Source organism: Bidens hawaiensis, unplaced genomic scaffold (assembly GCF_021521415.1).
Source record: "Bidens hawaiensis isolate Kalapana, Puna unplaced genomic scaffold, B.hawaiensis_p1.1 tig00003698_1, whole genome shotgun sequence".
NCBI classification, from domain to species: domain Eukaryota; kingdom Viridiplantae; phylum Streptophyta; class Magnoliopsida; order Asterales; family Asteraceae; genus Bidens; species Bidens hawaiensis.
The window spans coordinates 247,775-270,004 of NW_027491212.1; the positions used below are offsets into that span (position 1 = coordinate 247,775).

The following is a 22,230-nucleotide window of genomic DNA, read 5'->3' on the forward strand; positions in this document are numbered from 1 at the left end:
TTCAAACAATGGTAATCGTTTATCATGATCTCCACACTTAATTTCCAATATCCCATTAGCACAATTAATCACCGCATGTGTTGTGGAAAGGAATGGCCTACCCAATATGACTTGTGGTTGTGTATTATTCACACGTTAAGCATAGTCAAATACAAGAAAGTCAACTGGGTAGAAAAATTCCTCCACCTAAACCATTACATTAGTTACTATGCCCCGGGGAAGTGTATGAGTTTGGTCCGCCAACACCACGGTGGTGTTTACCCTTTCTAATGGGCCAAATTCATACTGATCATATAAACTACCGGGCATGATACTAACACATGCTCCAAGATCTAGAAGTGCCCAATCAGTTTTAAATTTCCCAACTTGAATTGATAAAAGCGGCACTCCTGGGTCTTGGAGTTTACTTGAGGTGGTATTATTCCCCACCTCCTCATCTCTCATGTTGGTCAATTTACCATTTAAACATTTTCACATGTGCAATTTTCACAAAAAGACATTTCATATGTTTTTTGTTTTGATTCATTTTGGAAAATTGATTCATTTTGACCGAAACAGTCACTCTCACCACTAACATCTTCCACCACCCCCTCAACAAACTGTGGTGGTGAATCAAATTTAACAACATAAATTTCAAAATGAGGTAAAAGACTTACAACGTTGATGTGTACATTGTTCCCCTTCTTGGAGCTTGAGCAGTAATGGTTCGGGTTGACTGTTGTATCGCTCGGGAGTTGACCTGCGCTCTTTTGCAACTTTGCCATATCTGCTGCGAGCTGACCAATCTGCTTTGACATTGCCTCTGCTGACTTATCATGTAACTCAAACTGTTTCTTCGTTTCAGCATTATGATATGTCATAATCTTCATCAATGCATCCAACTTTAAGTGGACAGACTCATCCACATTCCCGAGGACCCTTTCTGCTGATCCTGACTACCCGAAGAATTTCCACCTCGGTTACCGTCTCTGTTATACCCCCGATTCTAATTATACGAACCCTGCTGATAACCGCTCTGGCGGTAATTACCCTGCGATTTGTTCTAGCTCGATCCCTGAAAGTTCGGGTTCAACTGAGAAGACGTGTTCCCGTAACGAAAGTTCGGGTGGTTCCTCAGGCCCGGGTGATATGTGTTCGAATTGAACCCTTGGCCTTTGGAATCCCCGTAAGCATAATTAACCTCATCGGTATCATCCTTCTCGTCATCATAAAACTCGGGGCAATTTTCTGCCTTATGCCCGAGTTCACCAAAATCTTCACAAACTGGGAATTTAACACCGACTTTACCGACTTCTTTCTTTTTACCCTTTTTTAACCCAGTCAGCTCACGCTCTAATTCAGCAATTCTCTCAGACTCATTCGTAACTGACTTAACTGACCTGGATGAAGTACCCCGTCTTCGTCTCTCAGCTGCTGCTGCCTTGGAATCTTCACACATAAACTCTAAAAAATCCCAATCATCTTCCTCAGTCTGATTCAACAACTGATCGTTACACGAGGCCTTAAGATGCTTTCAGTCCTCGTATGACAACCCATCAATAAAGCACTTTACCAGTTCCCACAGTTCGATTTGGTGATGTGGGCATTTTCTGATTATGTCTTTATATATGGTAAAAGCTTCATGAAATAATTCGCCCGATAACTGTGAAAAGTTGTGAATTTCCTAACGGGCCTCGCTAGTCTTCGACTGTGAATAAAACTCGTTTAGAAACACCTACTGCATCTCAGCCCAATTTCTGATATTATGCATCGGCAGCGAATTAAACCAGAGTTTTACTTTGTTTTTTAGAGAAAACTGGAATAATCGCAATCGGACTTCATCCTGATCAAACATACCATCACCAACAGACCCGCAAATAGCCGAAAAATCGGTCAAGTGAGAATACGGGTCTTCCGAAGCCATCCCGTGTAAATGAGGAACGATGTAAATGTAGGATGGTCGGGACTTAAAAGTTTGTTGTCCCGGCACTCGTTCCTGTGGGACCAACGGATATGCTCCATCTGAGATAGCCGGTCTGAACCGACTGTTAACACCGTGAACCGGGGCGGGCCATATAATTCCTCCTAAGCCCCCCTCCCCGGGGTTTCCCAAACCGCCCAGGTTAACCTGAATACCACGAACTCTTTCGGGCTGTTCCGCCCAATTCACCCTGTCTCGACCCCTTTTGTTTCTGTTAACTGGTTCAACCCATCTTCGATTAACTGGTTCTTCCATCTCTTCCTCCCAATTATCATCACCCACGTCTTCCGGCTCAACAGCCTCATTCTCGGGCTCAACTGCCCGATTACCTCTAACCCATCAGTCTACCTCGTTATCAACTGCCCGAAAACCCTCGTTCCCATTATTATTTTCCCCATTGTCTTCATCTTCTGTGGAAATACTCGGTTGAATATCATCAATATTTATCCGAACTCGGCGTTTGAGGTTATTATTTGGAACAGATGGTCCGGCTTGGTCAAAGTTGAGGTTTAGGTTTCAGTTTCGGTTTTGGTTTCAGGTTCTGGAAGCACGAGCTGAGTGATTTTGGTCATTTTGGTTATTGAAGTTTGATGGGTCAGGTATGTTGTCTGGGTGAAACGCGTTATTTTGTGGGAGTGGGTCTTGGTTTTGGTTATCATTCTGGTTCTTGTTTTCGTTCTGGTTCTGGTTCTAGTTTTCCATATCTGAATTTCTGTTTTGTACTCGGTTCTGCCGAGCTAATCTCTTGATTTCGGGCTCGTAATAAACCTATAATCTGCACAACTAACACAACCCGCGTAAAATACAGAAAAATAAAGTTTAAACTAAAAACAAAAAATTAAAAGCTAAAATTAAAACTAAAATAAACACACACAAAAAATCAATTAACACGAAAGACACTAAGCGCACTAACTCCCCGGCAACGGAGCCATCTTGATGAACGTCGTTTAAGTCAATCAAAAACCCAATTTAAACTAAATAGTTAGAGAAAGTAGGGTATCGTATCACAAGGAGTATGTGGTCAATGTAATTCGTGTACATATTTAATATTATGAAGTAACTAGTGTTTAGTGCTGATCACACAAGCAATTGAAATGAATTTAGAGAACTAAGCAACATGCAAATAAACGAGTTTTAAGCAACTTACAGTTATCTCTTGCAACCTAACAGATTAATTATTAATAATTAACTAAAGAATGATCAATCAAACAAAACCTTAGACATCAACAATCACTTTACACACGGTATTGGTTATCAAACAGTCTTTGCCAATGTGACTCAGTTAAGGGAAATCGTATGTTTTATCGTATTCAATCTAACCAAACAGTCATATGATTAATTATCTAGCAACTGTTAACATATCGTTCAGACCAACGTAAACCTAAACCGACCAAACACACAGAAATACCAAACATCAATAATCATATATCAGTCATCAATAATAATACAATAATATTCTTAGTCACATGAGAAAAACTGTAAAGATTACAAATTATACATCCCGGGTGCGATTCTAGGAGATTAGCCGAGCCTTGACATCATTGGATCTTCAATACGGATGATATGAATCATATGTAGGGTCATGGCACAAGCTATGGTGGTGAAAATCGCCTCTTGTAGCTCCTGGAATCGCCTCTTGGTCGTCAAAACAGAGTTAGAGTTGTTTATGATGAAGAATATGATTAAAACCTAAATTTCCCGTCTTTTCTGTCCATAGCAATACGCGATGGCCATAACCTCATGCCATCACGTATCGCGACCTAAGGAAACCTCCTATTTGGATTCCTCTCGTCGAGAAACCCAAAATTCATATATTATGGCTCCCGTAACTCATTTTCTAGCCCATGATATGCTTGTTTTACTTCATGGTCGCATTTTGACAACCCATCTTGTTCAGTTTTAGCATCGGCTTATGATTTCTCATCCATACTCTTCACGAATCCTTGTAACACTTCCCAAGACATCAAATCATTCTTCGGTCTTCCCGAGATATCATTCCATGCTCGTACAAGTCTCTCATTTAGCATCTTTAACGATCAATGACCTGAAATACAAAAGCACGTATGAAGTACCAAAGTTCTAACAGTATACTCAATAAAACTACATCATTAATACACTAATATATATACAAAATAACCGACCATCAGGTCCCAAAACTTCGCTTCTAGTAGGATTGGTTTTGCTATTCAAAAGGGGTTGCGCCGCAGCTTGTTGCCCGTTTGCCTGCCACCTTATTGTAATCTTTAAAAAAAATAAAAATTAAAAATTTTAACCAACAAACCATTAAACTGAAATCTCAATTAGGGGCATACACATCAATTCATAACCTCTTGTATGGTTGTACCATAATCAGCAACACATGTATCTGCAAAAAGTATAACCGAATGCCAATGGCAGAGGCTCGGATCTGCCACTGCCGTTGCACCTGCCACTGGGGAATCACAATGGCTGTAAAGTCACAGTTGCATAGTCCATGACCATGCCATCAGGATCTTTCCTTGCCATGATATGATTTCGCTCCTTATATTAAACCAATCATCATAGCCACGATACAAATCCACTCATCGAGTTGCGTTGCACACACAATATCCCAACATGATATCAGTAACTAACACATTACAAAGATTCAATGGAAGCTCTTAGGGTTCAATAAAAATAACCACAAATAATCAATGATTAGTGTTTCTCCAAAGTCCAAATATAGAAGTAATTGTTCCAAGCTACTATAGATGAATAACTTTAATTGTAATGTTCAATCACCGTTGCGATCCTAAACTTTTCATCGGCATACTTTTTAGGGGGGAAATCATCATCATGTAAACGGAAGATTATTGAGTACCAATACGACTAACTTATAAAAGATGAAGCAAGATTGAGCAAGCAACTACCGGCCAAACAACGATCACCGTTGTGCGCCATCGCCTAGGGTTCCTAAACGGAACCCCGACAAAAACCGTCAACACCACATCACTGCCACCAAAATTCCGGCAACCGGACCTAACAACAGTGGTGACGACAATGAAAGACGAGATGTACAACGTTGCCGGAAACGGCAGGGAACACCATCTACGACTCTCACAATCTCAAACGGTGGATCGTCGGCAAAAACCAGAGCAAGTGAGAGAGAGAGAGAGAGAGAGAGAGAGAGAGAGTGAGTGAGTGAGTGAGTGAGAGAAATGGTGAAGTAGTGAGAGAAGACAGAGCCTAAATGTCAAAACAAGTAATGAGAACACGTACCAACATTGGTGATACCTGGCAATAAACCAGCTAACAAATTGGAAGAAAAAGCGATGGATTAGATGTTGAAGAAACACATATCTGAACCCGGATATGTTAGATCTATATTTCCACTGGACAGTGTTGTAAAAGTCGGATTCCAAGGCCTTTGAATCGGCGATTCTAAGGTCCTCGGACATCAACCTTGCCACCTTTTTCCAACTTGGCCACCATTACTCGCCAACTCGGTCAAAAGTCGGAGTACTCGGGATTATTCGGCCTCCAAGGTCAACTCGGCCAATTTTTTTTTATTTTTTCTATTTTTTTTTTTTTATTTTCTAGTAAAAAACTAAAAATAACAACAAAACATGATTTTTTTTAATTATGCTTATTTTGACATTAATTATGCTTATCTTAACATATATATATATATATACATATATATATATATAATATCCAATAATTATTCTATGTTATATTTATCATGTCCGAGTACAAGCCGAGTACTCCGAGTACTCCCTATAAGGAGGTCGGCCACCTGGGGACCGCCTATCGAGTTTTACAACATTGCCACCGGATATGGGTTATGATATGAGAATTAGGTTAACTTAAGTCTAGAGCCAATCAATTTCGACGAAGATGACCAGCAAAATAGAACCACCGTGAGCTCGTGACGGGAAGGGGAATGTGATTGGTGTAGTTGCCACTATCTAGAAGATGCCCTTTCCACCTAAAAGGACACATGGTGAAGTTTGATAGGAGATGAGAGCTAGCCATGTGCATTGTTATAAAAAAACGGTCTTGTCGTCGTCCTTTGACTGGCCGCACTATCACGTGCTCTTCACGAGGGGGGGGGGGGGGGTGGGATGTCTCTTTCAGAGAATATTTCAATCATTATTCTAGAAGGAAGTTAGTTACAACTTCCTTTACTAGCGTCATCCAATTCTTCTCCCGCATTTGTGAGGGTTCCGCATCTGCGGGAGGTTTCTTATTCTTTAGGATAGCTATTTGAACTTGTGTCCTTTTGGTGTGTATTCTCCATATATTATGCGGGTACTGTAAATGGTCCGCGGGTGTCTTCTGAGGAAGTTCTGATCGGTCTGCGGGCGTTATTTTATGGATTTACGAGGCTTTTTGCTACCCTATCTCTATACACGTGGTGTGGTGTACATATTTCATTGCAAGATGTATAGCTGTTGATGCACAATATCCCCTGATATTGTATATTTATAAATTTGTCTTTGTAGAACAATGTATTGAATCTTTCCCATAATATAATAATGCATATGTTAAGAACATATTATATTTAAAAGATCAAGATGAAGGTTATGAAGCACACATAAGTCTTTTTTGGATTCTTTTATAAAAAATAAGAGGAAATGTATGTAGGAGTTTGTTTTCATAGAGCCATAAGATTGACGTCACACCCCAACCAAAGGCGGCGAAACATGCCGGGGTGCAATGGATTGCCCAAAACACAAGACACTATTAACATGAAAATATTTAATCAACTCATTTATTTCATAAATAATAAACAACACATCTTGTTCACACGAAACAAATTGAATACAAGTAAACAAATATATATTGTTTGTTTTGCTAATATCCTAATAGTCTTGATAACGTTTTTCGTCAAGTCCTCGAGTCAACTAAAGTCAAACCTTTAACATTGCATAAAATAAAATTTGTCAACACAAAGGTTGGTGAGAAATTTCATAGTTTTGAACAATAAGTATATAATAGGAAATTCAACAACTTGTATACAAAACAATTAGTAATAGCAACAATTTGGATAAAATAGATCGCTAATAAGTATACATTAGCGACACCGTCTATTAGAGAATATCAAATAGATTCGGATTTCATATGAGATCGTTAATAAGAATACATTAACGACACTGTCTATAAGAGAATACCAAAAAGATTCGGATTTTTATATGAGATCGTTAATAAGAATACATTAACGACACCGTCTATAAGAGAATACCAAATAAATTCAGATTTTTATATGAGATCGTTAATAAGAATACATTAATGGCACCGTCTATAAGAGAATACCAAATAAATTCGGATTTTATGAATCAACCAACCAAAAGCGGTAAACACATTAGCATATAAGCATGTAAGCATATAAAACCAAATCGAGCATTTATTTAAGTAGAGTATACAATAAAGTTTGTGGTTTAAAACTCAAGTATAAAACATTTAATTGAATAAGTATACAATATCACCCCCAAAACGAAAGATGGAAAACAGGGTATGAAAGGTACTCACATTCAAGTAATAAACTTAATCGGGAAAATGACGTGTAACCGGAAGGATGAGGTTTAACGATCAAGGTCTAGATAAAACGAAGTCTTGTATTAGAAAGGTTGTCTAGGAAGTCTTTAAATAAAACAAATGATAAGAAATGCAAACAATTTAAAGTTTAAGGTTTAAAATGTAAATATTCAAGAAATTATAATAATAGTTTTTAAAAATATAAGTTTTCTCGAAACCGGGTTAAAGTATCTAGCCCTTATTTTTACTCAACCTATGTTAAGTAATAAGGTGGGTAAAAATGCAAGAATGCAAGTCCCTTTATAATATAGATACTAAAACGGGTTTTAACGAGTGTTTCGGGTCTTGATAATTGGTCAAACCCAAAGTCAACTTTCCAAAATAATGAATGTCATGAGATAACTCAAATAAAATTTAATAAGATTTAACCAAGTATGTAGTTCTATTGTTTTAGAACTAACAACGTCCGTTAAACGAGTGTTCAGTTTTGTCGGTCCAAACTTTGCTATGAGATCAAGTTGGATCCAACATTCCCAAGTACATAAGAAAATAATTAAAATCAGTTTATAAAGTATTTTTAAAGATTTATACAAGTCTTGATAGCTAAAAACATTTGTGTGTCTTAAACGAGTGAAAATCGGTTTAGTTCGGTTTGGTTCGGTTTTCATCTCGCAATAAGTTCATAGATGGTTTCCACATGCCCAAATATCAAAGAATTTGCATAATAATTTTTAAATGAAGATACTTAAGTTTTACAACCAAAAAGTTAACAATAAAGTCTTTAAACGATAGTTCGGTTTTCGGTTCGGATCTTGTTTCGGGTTAAGACTGAGGTAAGATTCTACAAACCCATAACCATAGAACTTATAAAAATGATTTTAGAAACTTAAATCTAACAATAAGCATGTTTAAACAATTATTTAACAAAACTAGTAAACAAAGTTCGGTTTACGGTTTATATCTATTTATGGTTAAACCGAGGCTAGTCTCTACAAACCCATAACCATAGAACTTCATAAATATGATATACAAACTAAAATGAGCAGAAGTTAAGAATGATTAATATGTATAAACAAGTTATATAGTTATGTATATATCAAGGACCACGAAAGTTCTCCATGTAGCCTTGCCTTACGAGGCCCGACACAATACCGACCGAGACCGGGGAAGTGACCACCAAAGGTAACAAGAGGTGTATATTATATATATATGTTGTGCCATAAGCTTCAAGAATTAATTAAGACTAAATAAACAAATTAAAATGCAAGACCTGGTCAGTTTGACTTTGAAAGTCAAACTTATCAAGAACAATGAAAAACAACCTTAAAGAAAAATGAATTTGAGTGAGAAAATGAAATGAGAGCAGGGATGGATGTAGGAAAGGGTCTTGTATTTATAGGACAAGGTTTGGAGGGTTAAACAAGAGGTTTAGAGGGTAAAACCGGATTTTGGATAAAAGTACAAACAAGAAAACAAATATGCAGGTCTGCCTGGTGTCCTCATCGCGCCACGTGATGGTTATGAGGCTCCCCTATCGCGCCATGCTATGGGGTGGGTGGCTGGGTGATCTCAACTTTGAAAATTGGCCGTTTTGGCCCCCGAAGTTCGTTTTAAGCGTTTTGAGGACCGAAAATGATGTTTTTGAGACCCAACAAGTGTAAAACAAATATGAAACCTAAAATCCACCATTTTGAATATAATTGATGGTTTCGGTTTATAAAACGGGTCGGTTTACATAATAAAAAATACGAAACGAAAATTCGATTGACTAGAAATTGACGAATGTTACAATTGATTTGTCATGTGAATATGTTACACATGATAGGTCTTTTGGGTAGCAAGTTTTTAAAATTATTGAGGGGTCACCGCTAACCATTAATTATTCACCTAATCATGATGCTAATTGATGGTTGGTTAATTTGTATGCGTTTTAGTTCGCTTATTTATTAGTTTTAATCGTTTATTGTAGGAAGTTCGATACTTCATACATGTCTGTTGTATTTTAGGTCATATACGTTAAAGCAGCTAATTTGGACCTGTTGAGGCACGTGATGAAGACCCGGGACATCTAGCACGTAAAACGAGAAAAATTAAAGAATTATGCTGGTGACAAGCCCCATCGCGATACGCGATGGGCATGCTTGAAGACCCATTACGTATCATGATGGGTAGTTAAATGGGTTGACTATCGCGATGGACCACAGAAGAACCCATCGCGTATCGCGATGGGTAGTGCAGACGGGGTGCTAGGGTTTTATATCAATTTCATCATAACTTGACCCTATCTTATAATACTTCGAACCGGGCGATGTCCAGAGCTCAAGGAGGCCGATTCCACCATACCGGATCATACCGAGACCACCTACATGCTCTATTTCATCATTATTGAAGATCTTACGATGCCGAGACGCGGCTAAACTCATAGAATCTCACCCGAGAATGTAAAGTTTGTAACGATTTTAGTTTTCTCATGTGACTAAGACCGTTTATGTATAATTGTTTATGGTTAATCTATGGTTATTGATGTTTAGTATGTCTGTGTGTTCAATTGGTTTAGGTTTACGTTGATATGAGCGATTAGTTACCAGTTTATATAATAATTGACCATAGGGTTGTTTGATTAGGTTGAATACGATAAAGTATGCCCTTAACTGAGTCACACTGGCAGGGACTGTTTGATAACCAGTGCCGTGTGTAAAGTGATTACTGATGCCTAAGGTTTTGTCTAGTTGATCAGTCTGTAGTTAATCGTTAATGATTAATCTGTTAGGTTGCATGAGATTACTGTAAGTTACTTGCTTGAAGTCCCAGGTGCGATTTGCTTTTAATATTTGATTAAAACTTGTTTGCTTGCTCGTGTGCTTAATTCTAAACTAAAATTATTTGCTTATGTGATCATTACTAAAACTTGCTATTTCATAATATTGAACTTGTTTACACGATTTGCATTGACCACATACTCCTGGTGGATATGATACCTTACTTATCCTAGCTACTTAGGTTAATTAGGTTTTTCATGACTCAAACGACGGTCATCACTAACCAGGTGACCTAGTCGGACATGTATGGTGAATGTGTTTTAACTTCTACTTAATCACCGTGTATGATTTTGAATATATGAAGCAAAATTCATGAAGCCGCTGATTGAGGATGATGATCAATTATCGTACGAAACTTTAAATATATCCATAGAATAATTTGGCGAAGATAAACAAGCATATATTTTGTAGAGAGTAGCGTTTAAAAATGGTGTGAAAGTAAAAGTTATAGGATAGTTATTTAGTTTTTATATGTTTAAGAAAATGATTGTTGAAAGCTTGAATTATATTTGGAAGCTCAGGTTCACAACACAGTGAAAGATGAAATTGAGCTCGGTATTGACAATGGCAAGTTTGCGTAGCTAGCTACCGATGGGTACCAATCATCAGGTTTCAGTAATTACATAATTAATCTCACAATGTTTAATATGGAACGCTCGAATTTATTAAGTCAGAAACAACGACACAAGTTTAATATGTACTTGTGCATTTATTTCATGTATTTCTAACTAAAATTTTTTGTTCAAATTTGATTTTTAGATATTAACCGAAGTGAAAAAATAACGGAATAAATTAATTTGATTTGAGGCTATTAACCTAACCCAACCGTTCCCACGTAGCAACTAGCAAAGCAAGTCGTTGAGTGGTTTGAGAATCGTGCAACGTGGTCAGTTACGGCCGTCTACAGCAGCTATCGGTGACTCTCTGCCAAACACACCATTCATTTCATTCATAGGTTAATTCTCAATAATTATTCATATGCAATTAGAATTAAAGTTTTGGAAGTATTTCCGGCGACTAGAATATTTTATTAACAATTTCACGTTATTGTTTCTGTTCGTGTATTTCAGTTTAGCCCTGTATATTTTTTGGTTGATTGTGCATCTACGATCCATATTATAATTGGTATTACTATTGTTGTTTGGTGTTCACTGCTGCTGTTACAGCGTCTCCAAATTTTATATTTTTCTTACCAAGTTTTTAAAGGCAATAACCGAACCGAATCAACAACCGACAAACAAAACTGAAATTAACCGATAAGCGAACTAACTGAAATACAGTTATTGGTTACTTTTTGTACCACCGAAATTAACGAAACCCAAACCATTCATATTTTCATATATTTCTAGCTTTTATATCTGCATTTCATGTTTTATACCACCGTTTCATTTATTTATAAGTAAAAAATTTAGCCCAAATTTGGTTTTGGTTTTGGTTATCAACCGAACTGAACCAAAAACCCAAAAAATTAACCGAATAAACTGAACCAAATTTTTTGAGGCAGTAACACACATTTATTATACCCCTGTGATTTGTTCATTGTTATTACTTATTCACATTCATGGTTTGGTTTTTTGATATCTTACCTTACATTTTGTTACTCATGATTTCGGATTGTTTAATGGTCGCATAATGAACTGAGTTTACAAGTTATCAGAGGGTTAAATGGTAATCTTTCTGTTGGATCTTTACATTTCAGAGCTGCTGCTGATGTGGACAACAAGTTGGATTTGAAAAGAAATCATACATATTTGAATGCAGCAGAATTATTAACTTGGCTTTCAAACAAACTATCACTTTAATGGCGCGTGCAAGTACTCAAGGTCGTTACTTTCTGCTTTGCTTGATTACACTACAAGTCATCGGCAGGTACTTTCTTGTACGGGTGGCAATTTCCAAAACGAACCGAAAATGATCAGGTTTTGGGTTGGCGTATATGACCCGTTGAAAAACGGGTCGTGTTTAACAGGCCGTGTTAGGACTTGCATGCTTAACCAGTTTTGTTAAACAGGTCGACCTACTAATCCGTTTAACCCATTTTTTACAACTCACCAACTCGATTAACACGTTTACAACTTGATTATCACCCACCAACTTTTTTGACACGTTTAGATAGATTGGTTAAACGGGTTGTGTTCGGGTTTACCTGTTTAATTAATCGGGCCGTGTTCGGGTTTCCATGTTTAACCCGTTTAGTTGAACAGATCAACCGACAAACTCGTTGATGATTCAACCCACCAATTCGATTAGCACGTTTGCAACTTGATTATCACCCGCCAAACCCATTTGACACATTTAGATAAATCTGTTAAATGTGTTGTGTTCGGGTTACACGACTTAAAGTGTGCGCGGCTAGTGTTGATATGCATTGTGTTGTGTTTTGGTTGAACAATTCAACCTGCAACCCGCTAACCCGTCAACCCAACACAATTGCAACCCCTACTTTCTTATTTTTATGCTGTAAATGTTACAGGGCTTATGGGAACATTTTGAAAGTTGGCGAGGAACTAAAAAAGGAAACTATACTGTTACAAACCGGGTCACGTATCTACCAACTTCAAGGGCTAAGACCGAGCATGTGGTATGAAGTCAAGATATCCTATCCTGCTTCTGTAGGTACAATAAGCATCATTTTGTTATGCATGTGTCTTGTAGTTCAACTAATCTTGGTGCATTTTATACCAGATACCTGCTTCCTTTTCATTACAACTGAAGAAAGGAGACTCGGATTTATTGCTAAAGCACCACAGGAAGTTATTGAATACTGAGAAGTTGATTTTCAAGAATGATGATACAGATCTGCATAATGACCAGGTATTATTTTTCCTGTATTGCTTTTACAGCTAGCGATTTTAACCCATTTGCTTCATGGGTTAAGTTTTATTTCTAATGGGTCGAACGTGTCAAATAATATTAACTTTCCTAAAAATGAAACGGGTCAAATGGGTTGAAACTTGAAATTTGACAAAAGTGTTAATTCACTTTATTCATAGTATAATTTTGTAATCATTATATTATTATGCACATATAAAAAATTGGGAAAAATATTCGCGGGTCGACCTACTGATCCCTGACTCAGCCTGCCAATTTTGCTGCATCTAGGTGTGTGCATGGGTCGGTTTTGGGCTCAAACGCACCAAAAATTCAGTTTTTGGTTTTTGAAATCATTTAGTTCATTTTTTTTTAATTTATTTTATCACAATGAGTTCGGTGCAATTTTGGTTCTTTTTTTGTTTTGTCATCTGGGCGTCAAATTTTGGGCCAAAAAAATGACCCAAATTGATGAATTTGGCACTGCAACTTTGGCCCTAAATTCTTTTTATTAGTTAATGATCAATTGGTTATTACAACTTTATTTTTGGGCCACACCATTTATTATTTATTTATAAATTACTTAACACTAAAAAAGAAAAAAATTATAATCCATAACGTCAATAACAAAAGCCGACTGTTTAGGTTTTTATAAAAGTTGGTTTGGTTTTTACGGTTTTCGGTACATGCAAAACCGAAACCAGACTGGATATTCTGTTTTTGAAAAAAAAAAACAGATAACACTAAACCTTCATTTTTGGATTGGGTTCGGTTATTTTGGTCACATGCTCACCTTATACCGCATCTATGCTTGTTTTGAAAAAGCTAGTAATTATGATTTTTTTGTTCTAGAGTGAAACATTTGTCATGCTAACTGTTGAACCAGAAGGGGTGGTTGCAATACCTAACGAAAAGGAGAGGGAAGTGGTCATTTATAACATAGGTAACGTTCGTCTCATTAACTGATAAATTGATCATACTTTTATTATTCATAACACACACATCACAATATGTTATATTGGTCATATTGTTTAATACACACAATGATAAAAACTCAACATTTGATTGATTAAAATAGACGGAACAAGGATAATTGGTCCAATTCAAGATGGGCTATTCTCCAAATAATCCGATTTGAGATTGATTAGATCTCCCGTTACAAGGATTTTAACCAGGTCAACTAAACATAAACATCGATGATCCATTAACTAAAACACGAACATATAAACAGACCTAATTGTATTAACAATGATGTGGTTACTCTATAGCATCCTCACCCCTTTATCTCCCCAAACTCATGAGACTTTTCAACACCCTTAGTCCAGCCCTACAACCCACCCGTAGGGAAGTTGGGTGCGTATTACACTACACTTTATTTACTGTAGATTTGGCAATTTCAACCCATTTTTTTTATGAATTTACCTTTGAGTAAAATAAGTTGAACGGGTTAAATTGTGTAGTGAATCATCCAAATATGTATATATTATGCATTAAACCTGCTAAATTAGTAAATCACTTTATTTATAAAATTCGATTATTTTATAAAATAATGTAACATTTTTGCCATATTTGACTCAAAATATCTCTAGAAAATTAAACTGGCCCGTTTTGAGTATGTATCAAGACCCACTGGACTCGTACATTTTTCCACCACCATCTGATGATTTTCTCATTTTCTGGTTATTTTGATGGCAGTTTGTAATGAACTAGTGTTAGGTATCCCGCACGAAGCGTTGTGGGTTGTGATCCTGGCAGTTGTTTGTTTGGGTGTGGCATTTATGATCCCTTCTTTTCTACCATTTGTTGTTATAAGTACAGACAGGACACGGTCCGGGAGAGTTGCTTCGAAGAATTTTTGACTAGATGATCTTGTTTAGTTACTTTAAAGCATTACGTGCTACTTTTTGTTACATATCGAAATAGTTCCGTTTTATTATCATACTTTTGTTGTCATTGCGATTATTATTGTAATTGTCATTGCATTTTTTGTAAACAATCAAACAGAGGGGGTGCACCCCAAGGCATGTTCAAAACGGTTTGGGACTAGGAACCGGAACCGGTTCCTATATTCAAAACCCCCTTTTAAACCGGTTCCAGGCTCGAACCGGTTAGGGAACCGAACCGGTTCTCCCACCCTCGGACCCCTAACCTATCTAACCGGTTCTTACCGGTTCCTAACCCGGTTCCTGTTCGATCCAACGGCTATTTTTGACCCCAACGGTCAAAAAACGGCCAAAAAAAACGATTTCCAACGGCTATATTCGATCCAACGGCTAGAACCGGTTAGGAACCGGTTCCGGTTCCTACCCGCCCCCACTCAGAAATGCAAGAACCGGTCACGGATCATCGGGTTGAATCAGATAGGGTCCGGTTCCTACAAAAAACGGGTAGGAACCGGTTCGGGTCCACCGGTTCGGTTCCAGGAACCGGTTTCGTTGAACATCTCTAGTGCACCCTGTCCTTGCCTGCGGCCTTCCGACAATGGCTTCGTAAGCTTTGCAAAACAGAGGCCATTTCTGACAACTAGAGAGAGGGGGGGGGGCAAAACAGAGGCCATTTCTGACAACTAGAGAGAGGGGGGGGGGGGATGGGAGAGAAAATAATCATCTCATACTTTGTGTTAAAGTTCGGTTGATTTGGTTAGTTCGGGCCATGTCACATTATAGAAGATAATACCGAAGCCATCAAAATAAAAATACATCATTAGAGATTACTTAATAAAAAGGTGATATCCTTATAATTGTTTACTACGGGTTTTTACATTTTGAAAAAATCCATTACATCTTTTTGACTAGCATTTCTAATCAACTCTTTTTCGATGTATAAAACACAAGGGACAATTGCGTACCCCCACCTCCCCACTTGTTACATGTATTTTTACCCGGCCTCTTAATTTAATTGCATATTTCGCCTTCCTTATTATAAATTTTCATATTGACAATATTGTCCTTTAAACATTAAAACCCTCATGTAAAAAAAACTTCAATCGATAAACGTACATGGCGAGATGATACTTATCCCATATCCACGTTTGATCCTCATGGTCACGTTGCCTTAGTTTAGTGCATGCAATTGTCCATGTTTACATTATTTTCTATTTTCATGTTAGTGGTAGTTTGTTCCTTGTTTCTTAAAATACCGTACATTTACAATTGGAAATTAAGAAGAAAATTATGAAGTAAAATGTCTTGTTCTTTCTCTTATTTCTTTGGAGCTTGATCAACTCAACGGATTTACTATCTTGGAGCCAACCAACTCTATGGGTCCCTATCACGAGACCATCCGAATTCCACGCACCATCGTCCGTCACGCCCACCAGCAGAAATCCATTCGTCGGGTTGCCTCTACTGATCACCATTTGTTGCTCAAAGTAGGGTTGGTCCAGAACTCGTTTGGCAATTGGCATTCTCTCTGGATTCGTTCACAGGCTCAGTGTTTAATTATTGGCATGTGAATTAGAATCCAAATCGTGTTAAAATATGTGAATTAGGAAAGTACCTTAACTAGTGGTGTTGGGCGAGCATCGGCTATTCCACAAAACAAAATATATAAAGATTGCTTACTTTTATTAGGGGTTTATTTCCAATTTCAATTAACATGTTTATTGTTTATCTAAATACAATTGAAAAAACGAATAAAAAGAATAAATGATTAGTGAAATAAAAAAAAATATTGCTAAAAACGCAATTAAAGGATAAAACACCCCCAAAAAAAAAACTTATTAAAATGTGTAAAGAAGAATTCTTTTTAAGTCTCAGTACGGTCATTCTATAACTATTTTTTAATAAAACAATCAAAATGTATTTACAATTTTTTTTAAATAAGGAAGAGATAAATTTGCAATTAAATTTAAGGACTGGATAAATATGCATGTAAGTTATATAAGTTAAGAGCATTCATCCCATCCCTCATCCCCATCTCTATAATTATACTAAAAAACACTACATTTCTCTCTTCGATTTAATTAAATAATATATTTTATACCTTTATCATTACAATTTTCTCTTTTCTTTACTCACAACCAATCTAACAAATATTAAAAAATAAATAGGGCAAACAAAGTTCCCCAAATTTACAAAAAATCACTACATTTCTCTCTCAATCCTATAAATTTCACTCACAATCATTCAAAACTCCATTCTATATAGGGGTGTTCAAAATTTGATTCGAATTCGAAACATTCGAAATTCGACTCGATTCGAATTCGAATATGAAGATTCGAATTCGATTTCAAAATATTCGAATTCGATTCGATTCGTATTTGAGTATGGTAATCGAATACGAATTCATGATTTTTTATTCGATTCGATTCGAAATTCGAATTCAAATTATATAATATATTAATATATATTTAAATTATTAATTTGGGTCAAATCCTTAAATAATAAATGTCAAAACATAATAATAAATCCCAATAACCCATACTAATATTTATTAATTTTGCCAATATTTAATTTTAAACTTATTTTCATGTGGTGTTGTAGCTACTTAAAACTTATATTTATGTGTTTTACATTGATGATTATGAATTTTGAAGTTTTTGACATATGTAAACTTGAATAAATTCAAATTTATTAAAATTCGATTCGAATTCGAGTTTCAAATAAGAATAGAATAGAATTTTGAATATGGGATGTAATACGAAACGAATAGGAATCGAATAATCCAACTTTTAAAGGAATACGAATACCAACACAAAAATAAATTATTCGAATTATTCGATTCGAATAACTTGAAAATTTGTTATTCGATTCGATGAACACCCCTAACTCTATAATTTACCAATCCCCCTCACATAATTACGGGGGATGAGATGGAAATGCTCTAAAGAGGAGGAAATATACAATTGTTCATTATCACTCAAATTTTAAACACTAGTCCGATCACACAAATGAAACTTTAGCCACTTCACTGTAAAAAACATCTCTTAGCATTTGTTTTTTTGTGATAGGTAAAACTAATACTAACTTGTATTAAAGATGAGTGCTGCTAAACGTGCACATCTCCCATTCAGTTTTACTAAACATACAATCTCTCTAAAGTTTTACATTAATACGATTTAACCCTTTTTGTTTATCTTTTGTCGTTTTTTTTATCTTTTATTATGATTATTATTTAAAAATAGTACACTTTAAAGAGTTTTTCTTTTATTTATTATTATTATTATTTGCATATTATAAAACAGTTTTTTTAGTTTTTAAAAATAACCAAAATAATTGTTTCTGCAAAAAAAAAAAAAAAACAAAACGTTTCTTTAATTAATAAGACTATTTTCTATCTAAGTGTTTTTTAAAAAACTAACTTTTAGGGATAGCTTACCCTTTTTTTTTTAATAAAAATCACATTTTTTAATCAATAAAAGAGATTAGGTAACATATCATTTGATCAACAAGTTGGTTCGTTTCTCATATCACATTTATCTTAAGCACCCAAACCTAACAAAAAAAATATTCAAATGATTTTTTTTTGTCCGTGAAAGACATATGATAAGATGAAAATATACAAAACATTTTATCATTCTTATAAAGACGTTATATCTTTATTCTTTAAATACATTTTATAAAGCATTTAATGATAAATATTATTATTATTATGATAAAGAACAATAAACCCAAAAAGAAAGAAAATGAAAAAGAAAATAAGCTATAAGATTTTTTTATTTGATATTTTAAAGAGGGTTTTGAAATAACAACAAATATTAGAGAGTAATAATATGTCAAATAAAATTGTAAAATGTATTGAAAGTCTAAGGAAGAGGGTATAAAAAGTACACAACATATGTACGATTAACCTAACTCGTTAAAGTAACCTAACTCATTAAAGATACATCAACATAAATGAAAATATTTCTTTGTTCAAGTTGGCAAATATTATATTTTGATTCAAAATATCGTGGTTTAGGAGTTCGAATTTTGGGAGTTCGAATTTTAAGTCCTCTTTTATCATCAAAATCATATAGAAACATTTTCCTTCTACCATAGTTTTTTTCAAATGACCAAAATTATATAAAATAGAAAAAAAGTAACACTTGCAAGTTGCAAGTGACCCGAACGTATAAGAGAAGAACAAGAAAACAACCAAAGTAGCAAGTCTTGGAAACAAATTTACAAAGGAAAGTTAATAAAATTAAATTTACTTCACTTCTTCCAATCTAATGTCAAGTTCTTGCTCCAATGTTTCACCCATATATTAGAGGTAGTTTTGATTTCATACACCAAATTGTCCACCAAAATTGCTTTATTATTTAAGATATGATCATTTCTAGCATACCAAATCAACGAACATGTAACCATCGAAATAGCTTGTACGACTTTATTACTCTTATGCTTACCTGGAAATCAAAAACATCCATCACCAAGTCATAGTGTCAAAATTGCTAAAAACATGTAATTTCACCTAACTATGAACAACTGACCAAACCCACTTGGCTACTCGACAATGAACCATAAGATGATCTGATGATTCCGTATGCAACTCACAAAACATGCATGCATCATCACCTATGTTTATGCCCCTTGAAAATAGAGTCTTTTTTAGTAGGAATGTGATCTAACAAAAGCCTTTAGGCAAAGCAATTAACTTTAATAGGTATCCATTCAACCAAAAATTCCGCCGTCAATCTAAGTCCCACCTCAAGGTTTTACCATAAACTCATTTACATACCCTTCAATCTTTTTCCATAACCATTTATCCGTGCCCAATGTAAAATTAACACCATACTCCAAAGACAAATAAGATTGAAATTCATCTCTAGCTTGTTTCGATCTCGATAATCTACTCCATCTCCAGTTCCATTGTATTTTATTACGTACCCAACAGTAAAAATCTTTAACCATGATATCCTTCTTTTCTTTCAAAAGCAAACAACAGTGGAAACACAATACATAATGGCTGATCCCCAATCCAAACAAAATTTAGATATATCCCTCATCCCCAATTGGACCCTTAACCTCTCCACCATCTTCAAATTACCCATTGTATCCTCGTGCTCTACTCATATGTACTGACAGGGGATTTTTTTTGTCACTGGAATCATACCCATCGTTTGAGGAGTAGTATGCACATATGAAATAATCCGGTAGTTTCTATTTTCATATCTTGACCACCATTTAGCCAGCAAAGCAATGTTTGTTGCATTTAGGCTTCCAACTCCCAAAAGACCCCGTCGTTTATAAATATCTAGGTTCAGTATTGAAATAGGATGTCCAAATTTGAGTTTCCTAACCCTATGTGGTTGCTTAGACCAAGATTAAATAAAAAGATCTAAATAGAGAAGGTTGACTACTCAATTTCAATGAACACAATTTCTTTAGTAATTATTATTGATTTGAATGAATTGCATATTACTCTTAACGTAAATTAAACATACAACTGAAACAACCAAATAAGAGAAACCGTATAATCTAAACAAACTCATTTTTATGTGAAACTTATTTTAAAATTATGAACAACATATTTCTTTCTAAATAATCTTTATTATTTGTTAGTATCTCATATCCCCAGAGGTCATCAAATAAGTTTGACCTTTGGTAACTGTTGTTGTTTTAGTTGTTCAAAATTTATTAGATTTTAATATTCTAGAGGTGTTAACATTGATTAATATTTCTTTCTGGCAATGTTTGTTGGCTTTTTTTTCATCGAATAAGGCAATCGATCACCAGTAGCTGAGAAACTCACCGATGGTGGTCTTGGATTCGTGATGGTTCCAATTTCATGTTTTGCTATTAAGGACCATGAGGAATTTTTCAATATTTTAGTGGAATGTTAAATTTCATTGATCTAGGAAAGAATTCAAATTAATTAATTAATTGACTTTATCAAACAATGAAATTAATTCTATTTATATGATTAGTGCCCCTTGTGCTTCATGGGCGAGGGCAATATACATGTATTATCTCTCTCTAGGGGTGTGCATTTGAGAATACCTTAAAATCAAACCCTAATTTGAGAGATCGGTTAACCGATGAAGTCGACCGATTACCCGATTCAAACACAACAACGTCTGCAATTAAACATTCAATCTTCATGTTCTCCACCCCTTGTATTGTTCTTCATCATTTTTAAAGGTAATATATATATTCTGTGTAATTACATAAAAATGCTTGTCTTTTTACGTTTACTAATTAAATTGATGAACACGACGAGTGAATTTGTGATTTAAATGTGATTCTTGTTTGAATTTGTTATTAGGGGTTCAACTCAATACAAATTTACATGTGGCAAATTAGCATTTTTTGATTTCTGTTGATAATGGTTGTAGGGAGAATTGGGGAAAAAATTGTTATTCTGATAGAGCTCAGTTACAAATTAATAGTCTTTATTTAAATGGTCTCTATACATGGATTTTTTTTATCTTCTAGTAGTTGATTTATAAACTATTCATCAATTCTGAAAAGTTCAGTCCAGTTTATGGGTAAAAACCTGTATATGTGAATACTTACGCGGTTATACCACACAACATTGGCAAGTGGCAACTGTTGTAACAAGTGCGTTAATCACATGGACAGTTGTGTATGCTCTATGAAACAATCTGGTGGTATTACCAGATTGTTATTACCCGGGTCATTCGATAATAAGTCTAGCTTGCTAACCACATCAATGTGAGAAGTTTAGATTCTTCGATGTTCGATCGAGGTATTCACATGTTGACCATCATACTTTGATTATGGATAAAGCAACTAATATTAACATAAAAGTTGTCCTAAATTCCTTTGTGGCCATCCTTCCATATAACAGTGTGGTGATCTTCAGTTTTAACATATAAGGAATTGGAAAATGGGAAATTGAATGGGAGTCCTTCTTGACACAAATAGTTAAAAAGCCCATTATCTATAGAATGGGAGTCATTCTTGACTTCTGTTAATGCTTGGCTTTCATTTCATATCAGTAATAAACTTCAAATAAACAATAATTGTTAATAAAGTTAACATCTTTATAATTAACAATTAAATATCATTGACAGTGCTAGAAACAAGAAAGTATTCATGTGACTTTGATTTGTGTAACTTTAGAACAAGTTTTATCAGCTTTGGGTATTCATGGTTCGGTTTAAAACCGTGATACACCCAAACCATTCATCTGTTTGGTTTCGCAGTCGATTTTTATAATTGTAGCATTTTTAATTTGTATATGTTAGTTTACATA

At 35.2% G+C, this 22,230-nt stretch overlaps 1 protein-coding gene across 1 annotated transcript; it reads left to right on the forward strand.

The window, feature by feature from the left end:
• Positions 1-12,076: 12,076 nt before the first annotated feature.
• Positions 12,077-14,998, forward strand: LOC143624178 (uncharacterized). The gene is made up of 5 exons (XM_077094901.1): positions 12,077-12,144; positions 12,749-12,887; positions 12,961-13,089; positions 13,939-14,029; positions 14,782-14,998. The coding sequence occupies exons 1-5, from the start codon at positions 12,077-12,079 to the stop codon at positions 14,943-14,945; spliced, it is 591 nt and encodes a 196-aa protein (XP_076951016.1). The 3' UTR covers positions 14,946-14,998.
• Positions 14,999-22,230: the final 7,232 nt, after the last annotated feature.

Coding starts and splice junctions, on each gene's coding strand:
- LOC143624178 (XM_077094901.1), top strand. CDS start 12,077: ATGGCGCGTGCAAGTACTCAAGGTCGTTACTTTCTGCTTTGCTTGATT. Junction 13,090..13,938: donor CAGATCTGCATAATGACCAG/GTATTATTTTTC, acceptor TTTTTGTTCTAG/AGTGAAACATTTGTCATGCT. Junction 14,030..14,781: donor AGTGGTCATTTATAACATAG/GTAACGTTCGTC, acceptor TTTTGATGGCAG/TTTGTAATGAACTAGTGTTA.